This window comes from Balaenoptera borealis (assembly GCF_965194805.1).
Source record: "Balaenoptera borealis genome assembly, chromosome: 9".
Lineage (NCBI taxonomy): Eukaryota > Metazoa > Chordata > Mammalia > Artiodactyla > Balaenopteridae > Balaenoptera > Balaenoptera borealis.
This window is the reverse complement of record NC_138873.1, coordinates 115,024,383-115,039,657: the sequence shown is the minus strand read 5'-3', so window position 1 is coordinate 115,039,657 and position 15,275 is coordinate 115,024,383. Positions and strand designations below refer to the sequence as shown.

General features: G+C 36.3%; 1 protein-coding gene across 2 annotated transcripts in view; it reads left to right on the top strand.

Moving 5' to 3' along the window:
* LOC309634704 (uncharacterized protein) overlaps positions 1-15,275 on the top strand; it is a 405,124-nt gene that overhangs the window by 291,204 nt on the left and 98,645 nt on the right. The window contains exon 6 of one of the 2 annotated variants that reach the window (XM_082405125.1): positions 5,422-5,618. The exons of the other annotated variant lie outside the window; for it this stretch is intronic. Coding sequence (XP_082261251.1) covers positions 5,422-5,444 — 23 coding nt within the window. The 3' untranslated portion in view covers positions 5,445-5,618. The remainder of the gene's footprint in view (positions 1-5,421; positions 5,619-15,275) is intronic. 2 annotated transcript variants of the gene reach the window in all.

The window sequence follows — 15,275 nt, the reverse complement described above, 5'->3', positions numbered from 1 at the left end:
TGTAAAATGCTGCCCAAGGTTGGTAACAACTGATCCACATTGAGCTTAAGATGGATTACAACTTTAAATGTAAATGATTTGTCAAAATGCTGTTCAAAAATGAGGTGCTGTAACTGCTATAGTGGTATTGCCAAGGACCTTTTTTCTTTGGGTTCGTCTCTGTGAAATTCTCTTTCAAAATGCAAATGTGCAACTCTGTAGACATGTGTAAGAGGTGACTTACTACATTATTACACTAACACCTAACACTCCAGTTTCAGATTTTAAAAAAAGAAAGGAAGGTCAGAGAAAGAGATGGTAGCACAAGAGTTTCCTGCCATTTTCTCTGAATACCACTTGCCTCTTGTGTTCTTCATTTTTATTTTCTCTGATACCATCATTTTGGGTCCCTTGGTTTTATTTATTTATTTATTTATTATTGAAGTATAGTTGATTTACAATACTATATTAGTTTCAGGTGTACAACATAGTGCTTCAATATTTTTATAGCTTATACTTCACTTAAATTTATTATAAAATATGGTCATATTCCTTATGCTGTACAATATATCCTTATAGCTTACTTATTTTATACATAGTAGTTTGTACCTCTTCATCGCCTACCCCTATCTTGCCCCTCCGCATGTCCCTCTCCCCACTGGTAACTGATAATTTGTTCTCTATATCTGTGACTTGGTTTTGTTATATTTATTCATGTGTTTTATTTTTTAGATTCCACATATAAGTGATAACACATAATATTTCTCTTTCTCTGTCTGACTTATTTCACTAAGCATAATACACTCCACAGTGTTGCAAATGGCAAATTTTTTATGGCTGAATAACATCCATTGTACATATATGCCACATCTTTATTCATTCATCTGTTGATGGACACTTAGTTTGCTTCCATATCTTGGCTATAGTGAATAATGCTGCAAGGAACATTGGGGTGCATGTATCTTTTTGAATTAGTGTTTTTATTTTCTTCAAATATATACTCAGAAGTGAAATTGCTGGATCATATGGTAATTCTAGTTTCAGTTTTGTATGGAATCTCCGTACTGTTTCCCATAGTGGCTACACCAAATTACATTCCCACCAGGGTTCTGGGTTCCTTTTTCCCCGCATCCTCACTAACATTTGTTTTTGTCATTTTGGTGATAGCCATTCTGACAGATGTGAGGTGATAGCTCATTGTGGTTTTGACTTTCATTTCCCTGATGATTAGCAATGTTGAGCATCTTTTCATGTGCCTGTTGGCCATCTGTATATCTTCTTTGAAAAAAGGTCTTTTCAGGTCTTCTGCCCATTTTTATTTGGGTTGTTTGTTTTTTTGATATTGAGTTGTATGAACTGTTTATATATTTTGGATATTAACCCCTTATTGTTCATATCATTTGCAAATATTTTCTCCCATTCAGTCTTCCATTTTGTCCATGGTTTCCTTTACTGTGCAAAAGCTGTTGAGTTTAATTAGGTGCTATTTGTTTGTTTTTGCTTTTGTTTTTTTGCCTTAAGAGACAGACCCAAAAAATTTATTGCTACGATTTATGTCAAAGAGTGTTCTGCCTGTATTTTCTTCTAGGAGTTTTATGGTTTTAGGCTTTACATTTAGGTCTTTAATACATTTTGAGTTTGTTTTTGTATATGGTGTGAAAGAATGTTCTAATGTCATTCTTTTACATGTAGCTGTCCAGTTTTCCCAGCACTGCTTGTTGAAGAGACTGTCTTTTCTTCATCTTATATTCTTGCCACCTTTGTTGTAGATTAATTGGCCATAAGTGTGTGGGTTTATTCCTGGGTTTTCTATTCTGTTCCATTGATCTATGTGTCTGTTTTTGTGCAAATACCTTACTCTTTTGATTACTGTAGCTTTGTAGTATAGTCTGAAGTCAGGGAGCATGATACCGCCAGCTTTGTTCTTTTTTCTCAAGATTGCTTTGACTATTCAGGGTCTTCTGTGCTTCCATATAAATTTTAGGATTGTTTGTTCTAGTTCTGTGAGAAATACCATGAGTATTTTGATAGTAATTGCATTAAATCTCTGGATTGCTTTGGGTAGTATAGACATTTTAACAACATTAACTCTTCCAATCCATGAAAACAAGATATGTTTCCAATTCTTTGTATCATCTTCAATTTCCTTTATCAATATTTTCTTGTTTTTAGAGTATAGGTCTTTTGCCTCCTTTGTTAAGTTTATTCCTAGGTATTTTATTATGTTTGATGCAATTTCAAACAGAATTGTTTCTTGTTTTCTCTTTCTGATAGTTCATTTTTACTGTATAGAGAAGCAACAGATTTCTGTATATTAATCTTGTATCCTGCAACTTTACTGAATTCATTTGGGGTCCCTTAGTTTTAAAGGCTAGTTCAGTCAAGTGTCCAATCCAAATGTCATAAGAAACCATTTACCTTTTCTTCCCACTTAAGTAACATTTTTTTCCAGCCTGTTATTTTAATAATTAATATTAGAACAATATTTTTTCAAAGAAATATAGAAATAGGCAAGGAGAATTACGTACCATAGCAAACAGTAGGATTTATAAAGTACAATCATTCCAAATTCAACCACAAAAAGTCTCTTTCTGAAAACCCTCATGGTAGGAAGATTGGTAGAAGCAAAGAAAACTTTGTGGTAAAAGAAACTTGGAAACCAAGCATGCAAACACATTTTTGAATATTTTGGTGTACTGAAATAAAGCAACAAAAACATCATAACAAGATAATATCCACACCAGCTTACACATGTTTAATTAATAAGCAAATATTAAGAATAGCTACATGTATTCAATGTTGTTGGATTTCTAGAAAACCTCTTCTTTTGAACTTTTAATAAATACTCATAAATTATGGATATTATGAATATTTAAGTGCATATATTCCATGACTTTCCTCCTTTTAAATTTTCATTTCTTTATGGTTTTATCAACCAGAATTATTGACTCTCATCTCTTTGGTCCCAGTCAATTACCAAGTATTTTCCATGTACCTACTAATTATTTTCTATCTTCATTGCCATCCCTTTGCTCAGCTGGACAATTGCAATAAACTCCCAACTGGTCAACTTTAAATTTTTCAGTAAGAGCTTCCAGTGGTCTTTGAATAATATCTGAAGTCTTCACTATGGCATATAATAGCACATAGATAGAGAAGAGATCTTATAAGTAACAATTTTACAATACCTAAATAAAACTTAACTTTTGGTTGTATAAAACAAAAGTAAACATATAATGCTCCAAGGGGATCAATTTCCCACTGTCCTGCAAGGAGTAACATTCTAAAGTCACGAGTAGAGATAAGAATTTATTGGATCAGTTTTCTACTGATAAAAAGAACAGTAACAATAAAAGATAGGGGACCTGGAAATAAAAGATAAGTGGCTATAGAAAGATAAGAAAATGGCACAGAAAGAGGAATAAAAGGCAAATAATGCATATTTTGCCTATCTCAATCTTTTCTGTAGCCTTTGTCCTGGCTGTCCAGGTTCTAACAGAGTTGTACAAAAAGTTATTAAATTACCAACAATATAAACCCACGGCCTACAAAGATCTGTATTTAATTAAATTAAAACGAAGCACAGAAGTGATTCTTTTCATTGATACCTCAAAGATCCTCCACATTTAGTGGAAAATGTTTACCATTTGTGATACACTCTACTCATCCCCCATTCTGGAGTGGCCAATACCATATTCCTGCTCTTCAAGAATGGAATCTTGCCAGGTGTATTTGCATGAAGGAGAAATGATCTTAGTGTGGTTGAGAAACAGAGGGAAGGTTTCAAACACAGAGGGAAAGCAATGTGGATGGGGGGAGAGTGGTGGAGAGGCAGACAGTGATCTAATTGTGCAGTTTTTTTAAAAAGACTTTTTTTTTTTAGAACAATCTCAGGTTCACAGAAAACTTGAGGGGAAGGTACAGATATTTCCCAGATATCACCTGTCCCCACATATTGTTCCCACATATCCATAGCCACCCCCATTACCAACATCCCCAGCCAGAGTGGTATATTTGGTACAATTGATGAACCTACATCGGCACATCATAATCACCAAGTCCATAGTTTACCTTGGGATTCACCTTGTTGTTGTACATTCTCTAGGTTTGGACAAATGTATAACGACATGGATCCATCATTATGGTATCATATAAACTAAAAATAATGTATGCTCTGCCTACTTATCCTGCCCCCAATGCCAACCTCTGAAAACTATTTCCATAGTTTTGCCTTTTCCAGGATGTCCAGAATATCATATACAATATGTACCCTTTTCATATTGGCGTCTTTCACTTAGTAGTATGTATCTAAGTATTCCCATGTCTTTTCAGGATTGATTTAGTTTATTTCTCTTTTAGTGCTGAATAATATTCCACTGTCTGGATGTGCCACAGTTTATTGATTCATTCACCTACTGAAGGACATGTTAGTTGCTTCCAGGTTTGGGAAATTATGAATAAAGCTGCAGTAAACAACCATCCACAGAAAGGGATAGATGTCAGATTTTAGCCAGGTTATGTGAAATCATGTCTTCAGTCCTCATGATTTTAAGTTCCTAGTAAAAATTACAAGAAAAATGACAGGAAATTTCACACTTCATTTTAGGGTCAGAATCTCATCCACTCCCTGGATTATTCAAGTTGGGTACTGGCCATGTGGTCAGTGCTGTATGATCCATTACAGGGAATATCCAGAGAGAAGGGGAACAAACCTCAAGTCCAGATGGTCAGAGGAAAGACAGGCATCAGGATGTTGAGTAACCAGAAATACTTCAGGGTGACCTGAAGATATTATTAGGGCAGGTCAGGAAAAAGATAAGGAGAGTTTGGGACAATTACTGTATCTTTAGCTAACTTTATTTGTTCAAGCACATGATCTATAGATATGTGATATGTAATAGAGAAAAATTACAGGGAGAGATGAGTTAATTTTATGTGTCAGCTAGGTTAGGCTATGGTACCAGGTTGTTTGGTCAAATACTAGTTTATGTATTGCTTTGAAGACATTATGTAGATGTGGTTAATATTCATAATCATCAGACTTTAAGGGGATTACCCTCAATAATATGGGCAGACGTCATCCAATCAGTTTCAAGTCTTAAAACAAAAACTAAGGTTTCCCAGAGAAGAAGGAATTCTGCCTCAAGACTGTAATAGAAGTCTTGACTGGGTTGCCAGCCTGCTGGCCTCCCCTACAAATTTCAGACTTGCCACCAAAGCATGAACCAATTAGCAAATCTCTCACTCTTTCTACATGTATATCCTAGTGGTTCTGTTTCTCTGGAGAACCCTGACTGAGTAAAACCTCCAATGCAAATTCCTCTCTGGTTTTCTTAATTGTCTGAAGAAGGCAGAAACCTACAACCCACTTGTACTTTTCCCTGTTAAGGTGTAGAACAGCACCAGTCTCAGCCACTCACTCTGTGCTTCCCTTCCTTTAAGTTTCCCCAGGGAGACCTGCATGACTACTGAAAGATGAAGTCTTATATCTCATTGGCCAGGACGAGCTTTATGGGCCCACACAACACCAGGAGACCTGCTTTTTTAATCTTAAGGGATAAATGACATCCGAATCTACATTATAGCACTCTTCTCTGCTATTGGAATGTAAATGATTGACATTGGGAAATTCATTTCAGGTAAGTGAAGGAGTAAGTGAAGGAGAAAGTTGAACATTTGCCTAGCAGATCCACTTGGGATCAGAAAAGATGCTAGAAATGATAAAGACAATATTAATAATGCATAGGAACATTTTTATCTCTCACTGTTGACTTTAGCTTTTGATTAAGAGAAATATTTCCCAAGTCCTTTCAAAGTAACTTATATTCTGCAAATGCTAGGTCTTGCACATCCAAAGCAAAATGAAATAGGGGAGTCTTAATTGTCTAAATTGGGTGTCTGCAGTAACACAACAGTGTTACTTTCTAGTCTAATTTGGCCGAACATTTCCAGCCATGGGTTGGTGAGGAACAAAATGTAAACATGCCCAAATTAAATCCGGTACAGCATTTAAGGAGTGACTGTTTATTAATCTGTTAGTAGGAACTAGACCTAAAATAATTTTGTTTCTTACATATCTGAATTTGAAGCAATATACCTAGTTAGGAGCATGAGATCTGAAGCTGCACTCCCTGGATTCAAATCCTGGCTTCACATTAGCTATAGATCTTAGGCACTCCGTAAGCTCTTCCTGCCTCAGTTTGTCCATCCATAAAATGGTGTGATACTATTAACTCTTACCTCAGATGGAGGTTGTGCGGATAAAGCACGTAGAATGGTACCCGGAACACTGTAAGCACTTAAAATAGTAACTGTTATTATTAGATACTGCCTGACACTTACCAATGCTTTTCCTCAACAATTGGTGCATCCGTTTTTGTATACAACAGTCAGTTAGCAGTTGGATGGGTAACAATCTGGACCTAAGTTTGAGTCCTAGATCTGCAAATAAGAGGTTAGGCGACCTTGGAAGGCCACCATCTATAGTTTCCCACCTAGGAAGCAGACCTAATACCTGCCATACCTATATCATTATGAAAGTCAAGTGTAATTATATTTACTGAATATAAATTATAAAATCTTATACAGCTGTAAAGGCCTGCTGTCTATTCATTTAATCAATTATCTTCAAAATAGTTAAAACTACAATGAGATTCTGCCACTGATATTCCACAGCCATGTGCCAAAAAAACATTTTTTAAAGTAAATATCAGAATATCCAGTTATTTTTGAGTACCTAAGGGTTAGGGTCCATTTTCCTTACTTATCAAGGAAAGGAAACTTACCTGTCCAACCAACGTAGTAGTGAAACTTAATTATTTAAGCAGAGCTGGATTTTTCTGTAATTCTCTCTCCATCTTCTCACTTTCACATTTTTTTCCTCCATTGTTTATACCCATGAGCTCCAGGAGCAAATGTGTCTAATGTCCCTTCCCTGCTTCATGGCTCATCAGTTTCTCTCCCCTGTACTTGCCTGGGTGTTTTTGCTGTCCTTCCTTCCCTCTTTGGACTGATTCTATATCAGAGTAAAACAAGAGATGATCTACACAGAGGATAATGAACATCGATCTTCCAGTTTAGCCCCAAAACACCTACCGCAGTGGATCGACTTAAAGAATAGTCGGGTATAAGAAAATCTAATAGTTACACTGAAAACAACAGCAAGTTGTATTTTGATGGAACCCTGTCTTCAGCTGTTTGAATGCTGTTCTCTTTCACAGACTTTTAAACTAAAATCATACCATGGCTTTATGCTTTGGACTCTGCATATTTTTCTGAAAAGAGGAGAATAACAATGCAAACATTTTAAAGTTATAGGGACTTTATATTAAAACACAATGGGGAAAAACTATGCAGGCAAACTGGAACACTTTGGTATTCTCCTCTGCCTTCATTCACTATCAAATTAATATAAGAATTTGACAGTTAAAAGAGGATAATTTGAAATATCCAGACAACAATAGAAAAATCTAATTGTTCCCTCACTTAATCTAGCTAAGGATTCTTAAGGACATTTTTGCTGGTCCACCATATCCTAGGTGCCAAAAGCCTTTCATAGTTATGAACAAAATTATTGATGACTTTTTGCAGCATTGTGCTACCATTTCATAGCAGCATTAATATTCTCTATATGCAGTTTTTAATTTTATACTGTGTTGTCAGAAGATAGGCTTAGTACATGTAAGACAGTTGTCACAAATATGTGTGTAGGTAATATAAGATTATCTAATTGCTGACTATGGAACTACTGGAGATGGAATTCCTCTATAAATGGAATAAAATAAGCACTGACAGAAGCAAAAAACACAACACAACAAAACAAAAACCCCCAAAAGCCTTTCATAGCCCTGATAGAGTCTCCAGTGTTTAAAAATTAAACGTATGCAATCTTCAAAAATTAGGGACTGGACTTGATTTTAGAATGGTGATTGGGCAATATCTTGAGGCTCTGTTTGACTGAGTATATGTCTCTCTAGTCCTCTGGTTAAATAGCCTTTCCTCTCACACTTTGCTAGGCATATTATGGCCCCATTTATCAAGTTCACTCATAGTTTCTCCAATGTTTGCTGTTTGCTGTTCTTTCCTGCCCCATATCTCCAACTGCAGAAAGTATAGCCCTCTCGAAGACTTAGGTCAAAGGTGAATTCTTCCATAAAGACTTTCCTGATTTTCTAGTGGGAATGAATCTTTCCCTCCTTTAATTTTCCAGTTTTTTAAAACCTATTTAGCACAAATTGCCTTATTCAACTGTGACTACTAAAGCAGATTACAAATTCTTTTAGGCCAGGGACCTTGTCCTCTTGTCATCCTGAATATCCCCTAGTACAATGCCTTGCAGGTAGTTGGTTGTTAATAAACATGTGTAGGAATATTTTAACCAAATAAATTTGTTGAGTAAAATGGCAACTAGATGAAAAAGTTGTATCACAGTTATATTACAAGGGTTATGATATCTGGTTTCCAGTGATGAAAACCGAATGAAAGTCCCGATGAGGTAATACTAGTTAGACAAAAACCTATCCAAAGATGAGAAAGCAAACTAACAATCATTGAGCATTGTTATTTTATTTTCCTGTGGCTTCTATAACAAATTACAACAAACTTGGTAGCTTTAAAACAACAAACATTTACTGTTTCATAGCTCTGGACACCAGAATTCCAAGAACAGTTTCACTGGGCTTATATCAAGGTAGCAGCAGGGCAGCACTCCCTTAGGAATTTCTTGAGGAGGAGTCATTCCTTGCCTCTTCCAGTTTCTTTCTGATGGTTGCTGACAGTCCTTGGATTATGGCCACATCGCTTTTTTAAAAATTTTTTAAATTTATTTATTTTTGGCTGTGTTAGGTCTTTGTTGCTGTGCACGGGCTTTCTCTAGTTGTGGCGAGTGAGGCTACTCTTCCTTGCGGTGTGCGGCCTTCTCATTGCTGTGGCTTCTCTTGTTGCAGAGCACGGGCTCTAGGCACGCGGGCTTCAGCAGTTGTGGCATGCAGGCTCAGTAGTTGTGGTGCACAAGCTTAGTTGCTCCGCGGCATGTGGGATCTTCCCCGACCAGGGCTCGAACCCGTGTCCCCTGCATCCCTCCAATCTCTGCCTCTATGGTTTCATTGCCTTGCCCTCTTCTGTTTTTCTGGGGATTTTTTCTTTCCTTTGCTTTTTTTTTTTTTTTTTTTTTTTTTTAAATAAGGGCATTTGTGGTTGCATTTTGGATACACCCAGATAAATAATCTTCCCATATCAAGAGTCTCAATCAAGCTACAAAGATCCTTTTTCCATAAAAGGTAACATTTAAAGTTTCCAGGGATTAGAATTTTATATCTTTGGGGCCATTATACAGCCTGTTACAAATACCAACTAGACATGTTCCTATGTGTGAATCTACTCAGTCTTCACAGCTGGTCTGTGAAGTAGTTTCTGCTATTCAAATTTATAGGCGAGACCATTGAAATCCAAGAGATGGGTGACTTACCCAAAGGTACATGCGGTAAGTAGTTGAATATTTGATTCAAACCAAATTCTGTCTGGCTCCAAATTGATTTTTTTCTGTTATATCCTAGCAGTAGATACACAGTAGATTCTTCATAAATGTTTGTTGATATAAAAGAAAATCTTCATTGAGATTTTGAAGTTTGCTGCTTAATCATTTTTGTCACCATTTCTAAAAGTTCATTGATTTTTTAAAACACTTTTATACATCAGGTGTCTCTTCAGAAAGTGTTTTCTAAAGTGAGTACAGTGTTGTCTCCAAATGGATCACCACGGAGAACTGGAGGCAGTTTTGTCCTTGTAATTCCACATAAGGGATATGAAGATTTCATGTAAAAAATAAAAAAAAGAATTGAAAATCTGAGAGGGTGAAAATACACACCAAAGTCATTAGTCTACAAAAGCTGAAAGCCTCCATCTTCAATCCCATCCAAGATTGTTGAGAATAGCTACTGTATCCCTATGAAATAATGAGGTTTCTGCAGGTACTGAACATAAGGTTAAAATTCATTCAGTGTTATATATTCTACTTGATTTCCCCTAAGTCCTAGATGTGTGTGAAGCTGTGTTACTGGACTTTGATAATTAACTATAAACTTTCTAGTGAACATTTTAAAAACATCATGTGGTAAAGTTATTTTTGAAAATTCTGGAAGCACCACTGGGTCATTTCCACTCCACTAGTTTATGCTACCTAATATCAAGACACTGGTTTTCTTGGCCCATGAAGGCATGTATAATATTAATTTTCCCTTGCTGATGTAACAAATTACCACAAATATAGCAGCTTGAAATAATACCCATTTATTATGTCACAGTTAAGTCAGAAGTCCAGGCACATGGCTCAGCTGGTTCTCTGCTTCTGATTTCAAAAGGCCAAAGTTATTGGCAGAACTGCATTCCTTTCTGGAGACTCTGGAGGTGAATTTACTTCCAAGCTTATTTAGGGTGCTGGCAGAATTCAGTTCCTTGTGGCTGTAGAACTGAAGTTCCTGTTTCTTTGCTAGCTATTAACTGGGGGCTGTCCATGGCTTCTAGAGGCCATCTGACTTCCTTGGCTTATGGTCCCCTTCCTCCACCTTCAAAGACAGCAGTGATGGGCTGAGTCATTCTTAGCTTTAAATGTCTCTGATCTCCCTTTTTGCCTCATGGCTCCTCCGATGTCTTCCACCACATCTTTTGACTGCCATTTCTTCTTTCCTCTTCTTTTAAGGGGCCATGTGATTATATTAGGTCCACCAGGATAAGCTTCCTATGTTAAGGTCAGTTGAATCATAATCACGCAGTCCCTTCACGGAAGTAACTAGACTAGCGTTTGACTGAATAAACATGGGACAGGAATATTGGGAGAACATTTTTAGAATTATTCCTAAACTAGGTGTACAGTCTCAAAAAAAGTGTACTTTTAGTCTTACTTCTATATTTCTAGGCTTTAAAGATCAGATTACTCAGGAGGAGTATATAAAACCAGAAATATGGAAATAGCTGCCTATTTTCCTAAATACAATTGAAGGACACAATAACTGAAGGTTCGAACACACACAGCCACATTTTCATCTCACGTATGAATACTAGATGGTGAGCAAAGTTTAGACACAATTTAAAAAAGAAAAAAACTTCACTTATTCTCAAAATCTTACGTATATAATGCACAAGGGATAATAAGCATGGGCTATGTTCAAATGGAAAGAACAAGCATGTACTGAAATCTTTAATGCAAGGATTGAAAAGAACAAATAGTGTATAGTGTACTGACAAAGAGTGTTAAAACACTTTTCCGTAAGTGATTTAATGAGTCATGGTAGATCACCTCAGCATTATCAACTGTCTTGTCTTGGAGGCAGATCTTCTATTCCTTTCAGTTGCTTCCTTTGGAGTCATTCTAGCTGGCGATAAGGGAATTTTCTCCAGGAGCCAATTAGACATTGAAAGATAATTCTACATGTGATAATTTAGTGCTTTCATTTACCATAATAGAAAAACATTATTACCACTCAAAACCCGATATGATTCACACCATAGCATAGTGTCCTCATGTAAATGTTCTCACAGAATAAGAATGCGTGTGATGTCGGAACAAAGATTTTTAGGAGCAGGTGAATTTCCTCCCCACACAATTTCCCCATCAGTCAGTTGGACACTGAGTTGCGGATAGTGAGGAAGTGCTAGGGGTTGGCTGAGCCACAATAAGGAGGGAGCCTGGGTCACTGGATGTCCACGTGGAGGAGACCTCTGAGCAATCAGGAACACCTGCATTGGATAGTTATGTGAGCTAGAAATATCCTCCTATTGTGTTTAGGTCTTTATACACTTTGGATATGTTCTTTCCAGCAGCTGGTATCACCCACACTAATACATCCTCCACTGATCCTACTCTAGAGTTCATAACATAAACCACACTGCAAGTTCTCTAGTCCTTGATTCTTCAGATTACATAAATCCTTATCACTCTCAAAATTTTTTCAAGGATATTATTTATGTTGTAAAGGTTAAGAGTATATTTTGGAATTCAGAGCTAAGAATCTGAAACAAATATAAAATTTTTTGTGCATTATTTCCACAGGAGCAAAACACTTTAACCTCATTTTCTTTAAGTTTTAATAATGGAAGGGCTGCAGAGCAAAGAGCAAAATTTAAAAGAGTATAAAAAATACATGGACAAAAATGCTGAAATGTTATTCTCTTGTACAAGGTTAACTAAATAGTACAGGATGATCTTGACATAAAATTAAATTCAAGATGAAGGGAAGGCAAACAGGTCTTCTTTTAAGTGGAGAGGGTCTACATTTAGAGATTGATTATAATACAGAGTTTAAACATGCTCACACTTACAATATTTTCCTTCTGGAAAAGGAAGGGATCTTTTGGGATCCCAGTAAGTAAGGTCAGTGAGTGCTAGTACCTATGATCATGGGTCCATGCTGATTTTATGACATACAACCAGGTAATTCTTTCTGAAAAATTTCTCATTTGAACAGAAGGTTTTGAGTAAGATGTGGGAGGTAACAGGAGATAATTTGAAGCTAATCCACATATGACAGAATTAAAAGTAAATGGTAGAACTGGGCTGACACCTGAGAAAATGTTTACAGGGTCAATAGAATCAATAATTATTAGTAATAACTATATTAACATTCATACTACTACTACTTATAACATCTTTTACATCTATAATATCTCAACAAGCATAAATGGAATTAATATTAAACATTGTAAATATATGAGTAAACAAACTTAGAGAGATTTACAGCAAATGAGCCAATGTCATATAGCTACCATGCTCATGTTTCAGAATTAGGAATCGTGTCCAAATCCTTGCATCATTTTTAAAAAGTCCTGATTAGGATTCTCTGATTCACCATAATAACCATCAACAAATAAGAAGTATTGATAAAATACTCCATTCTGAGAATTTTAGGATTCTTTCCATAGTAGCCCATTTCAACTAGTGTTTTTACTAATTCTCATGCCACTATCCCTGGCCTCAAATAAAAAGGTAATACTGCTTTCTTGAAGATAGAGTTAACTACTCTGAAGAATAACAAATTCCCATTGGAAAAAAGAAACCATTTGGACTTACGCAGAATAACATTTTAAGATAAAAGTAAAGAATGTTACCCATTTTTTTCATTTAATAAATACAACATCCAGATTAAATGCTTTTCCTGATTTAAAGTTTCTTAAAAGTGAGTTAATATACTATTTCTCGTTACTACATTACCTAAAGTATAAGGATTTTAAGAAAGCCAAATATTGTATTAAGAAAACAGAGCAAATATGATTTGTAACTATAGTGACAGCTTAATTTAAACTTGGTCTTTTATATATGATATTCAGAATTAGGGTTATTTACAAAATCACATTGATTATTCTAAGAAGGCAATGAACAATTGTGTAAATGAAGGCAAATTGCATTATGCTCACACAACACTGGGTTACATTTAGTTATAGGGAGACTAATGAAAGTGGGTGAGAACTCAGATTCAAATCATTAATCAGAATGTCCATTAGCAAAAGAGCTTAAGAATTACATTATTAAATCACTCCATTTTAAATAAAATTTATTCAAGTCATTTGACAATAATTTATCATTGTACCAGAAACAATGGTGATACGTTATAGGTGCAGGAGGCATTTTGGAGAAATAAGACATACTGTTGATAAGTCCCTGCTCTCCTAGGACTTACTTTCTAAGTGCTTACTTGTCTAAAAAAGACAAGAAAAAAAGCAAGGAAGAAGAGACAGGAGGACAAAAGGGTTAAATAACTGTCAAATGTTGACTGAATTAACTGATGAAAAATAATAATAGAAAAGAAGTGTACAAGTGAATACCAATGAACATATTCTCAGTAGATCAGCCAGGCTTTAATCAAGGAAACAGAACCACTATGGGTATGATGCAATCAAGAATTTATTACAGGAATTAGACATTGCGGAATTATAGGAGAAATTGGGAAAGTAAGGGTTCACAAAGGGGAGATGGAAGTTTATTTAGCAGTCATTATACATCATTAGGCACTCTCCTGGAGCACTGGCACAGGGGCCCATGTTAAAGCTTACAGGAGACCTGGAAACAAGGACCACCCAGCTGCTGGAGTGGGCTGCAGTGGGTGTTGGTGTAGAAGGAACTCTTCGGTTACTGCCTCTGCGGGTTCACAGCCAAGCATGTCGTGGGCCTGGGAGGCTGTGGTTCAGGGGGGTCAAGGAACAAGAAGAAGAGCAGTATTCAGAGTAGGGAAGAAGAGTGAGGTACACTGGGACCCGTCAGCACCTCCACATCTGTCTTTCTCTGCCTCAAACCATGATGACATTCAGGGAGTGACAGCTACTGCTTCACTGGTCCATATCTCATGCAAATTCTCTTGTGGGCAACTCCAAGCTGGGACCATTCAGGGAAGAGGATTCTGAGACATGTAGTTCCAGACTAGCCAAGCTGACAAAATTCAAACTCTCCCATGAGGGCTTTTGGAGTACACGCAATTTCACTTTTATCTATGCTATGTGGTATCTAGATTTCCTATTTATAACATGTTATTTCAAAATAAGGTCATAAGCAAAAATAATTACTTTTGAAATGATGTTAAAATCAAAGTCAGTAAGTGCAAAGCTATAAAGTCATAAAATCCCTTTTTAGTCTCCTTTTGATGATTCTGCAAGTTGCTCTGCTTACTCACCTAATGCTTTGCACTTTGCATATATCATTTCAAATTCTTATGAAATCCCCACAGAGTAGTGGCAATTTGCCAGAGCTTTTGCTCTCACTTTTCTGAAAAAGATAAACGAAGTGAAGAGAAATGTAGTGGCTTGTGCAACATTCACGGTGGGGTGAACCTCCGGAAGATGCTAGCGTGATGACTCCTCTATGCACTAGTCTATGCAGTAAGGACAAGGTTCTCTGCTGCAGGAAGTCAGAACAGATATCAGGGAATGGCGTCAGCTGATCTGCAAGCATAGTATGTACACTTATTCCCTAAGTGCATGGAATAGATCCCTACAATTCAGATCATTTCTCCAGAGAATGTCAAGGACTGGCAACCACATGCAAAACTCTGGCAATCTTCATAGCATGAAAATAATTCATTGCACACTTCAAACTGAAAGAGTGGGCTGTGCATGATTTAATAAATGCGATTTTAGGATGTTTCAATACATATTCACTTTATTTCAGTAATTCTCTGGAGCCCAGATATTGTTTCCATTCTCTAGTAATCAATAGCCAGAGTCAACCAATTTGATTTTTTTTTAGTATTTAATTAATCAATTAATTATTTTGGCTGCGCCGGGTCTTCATTGCAGCTTGAGGGATCTCCGTT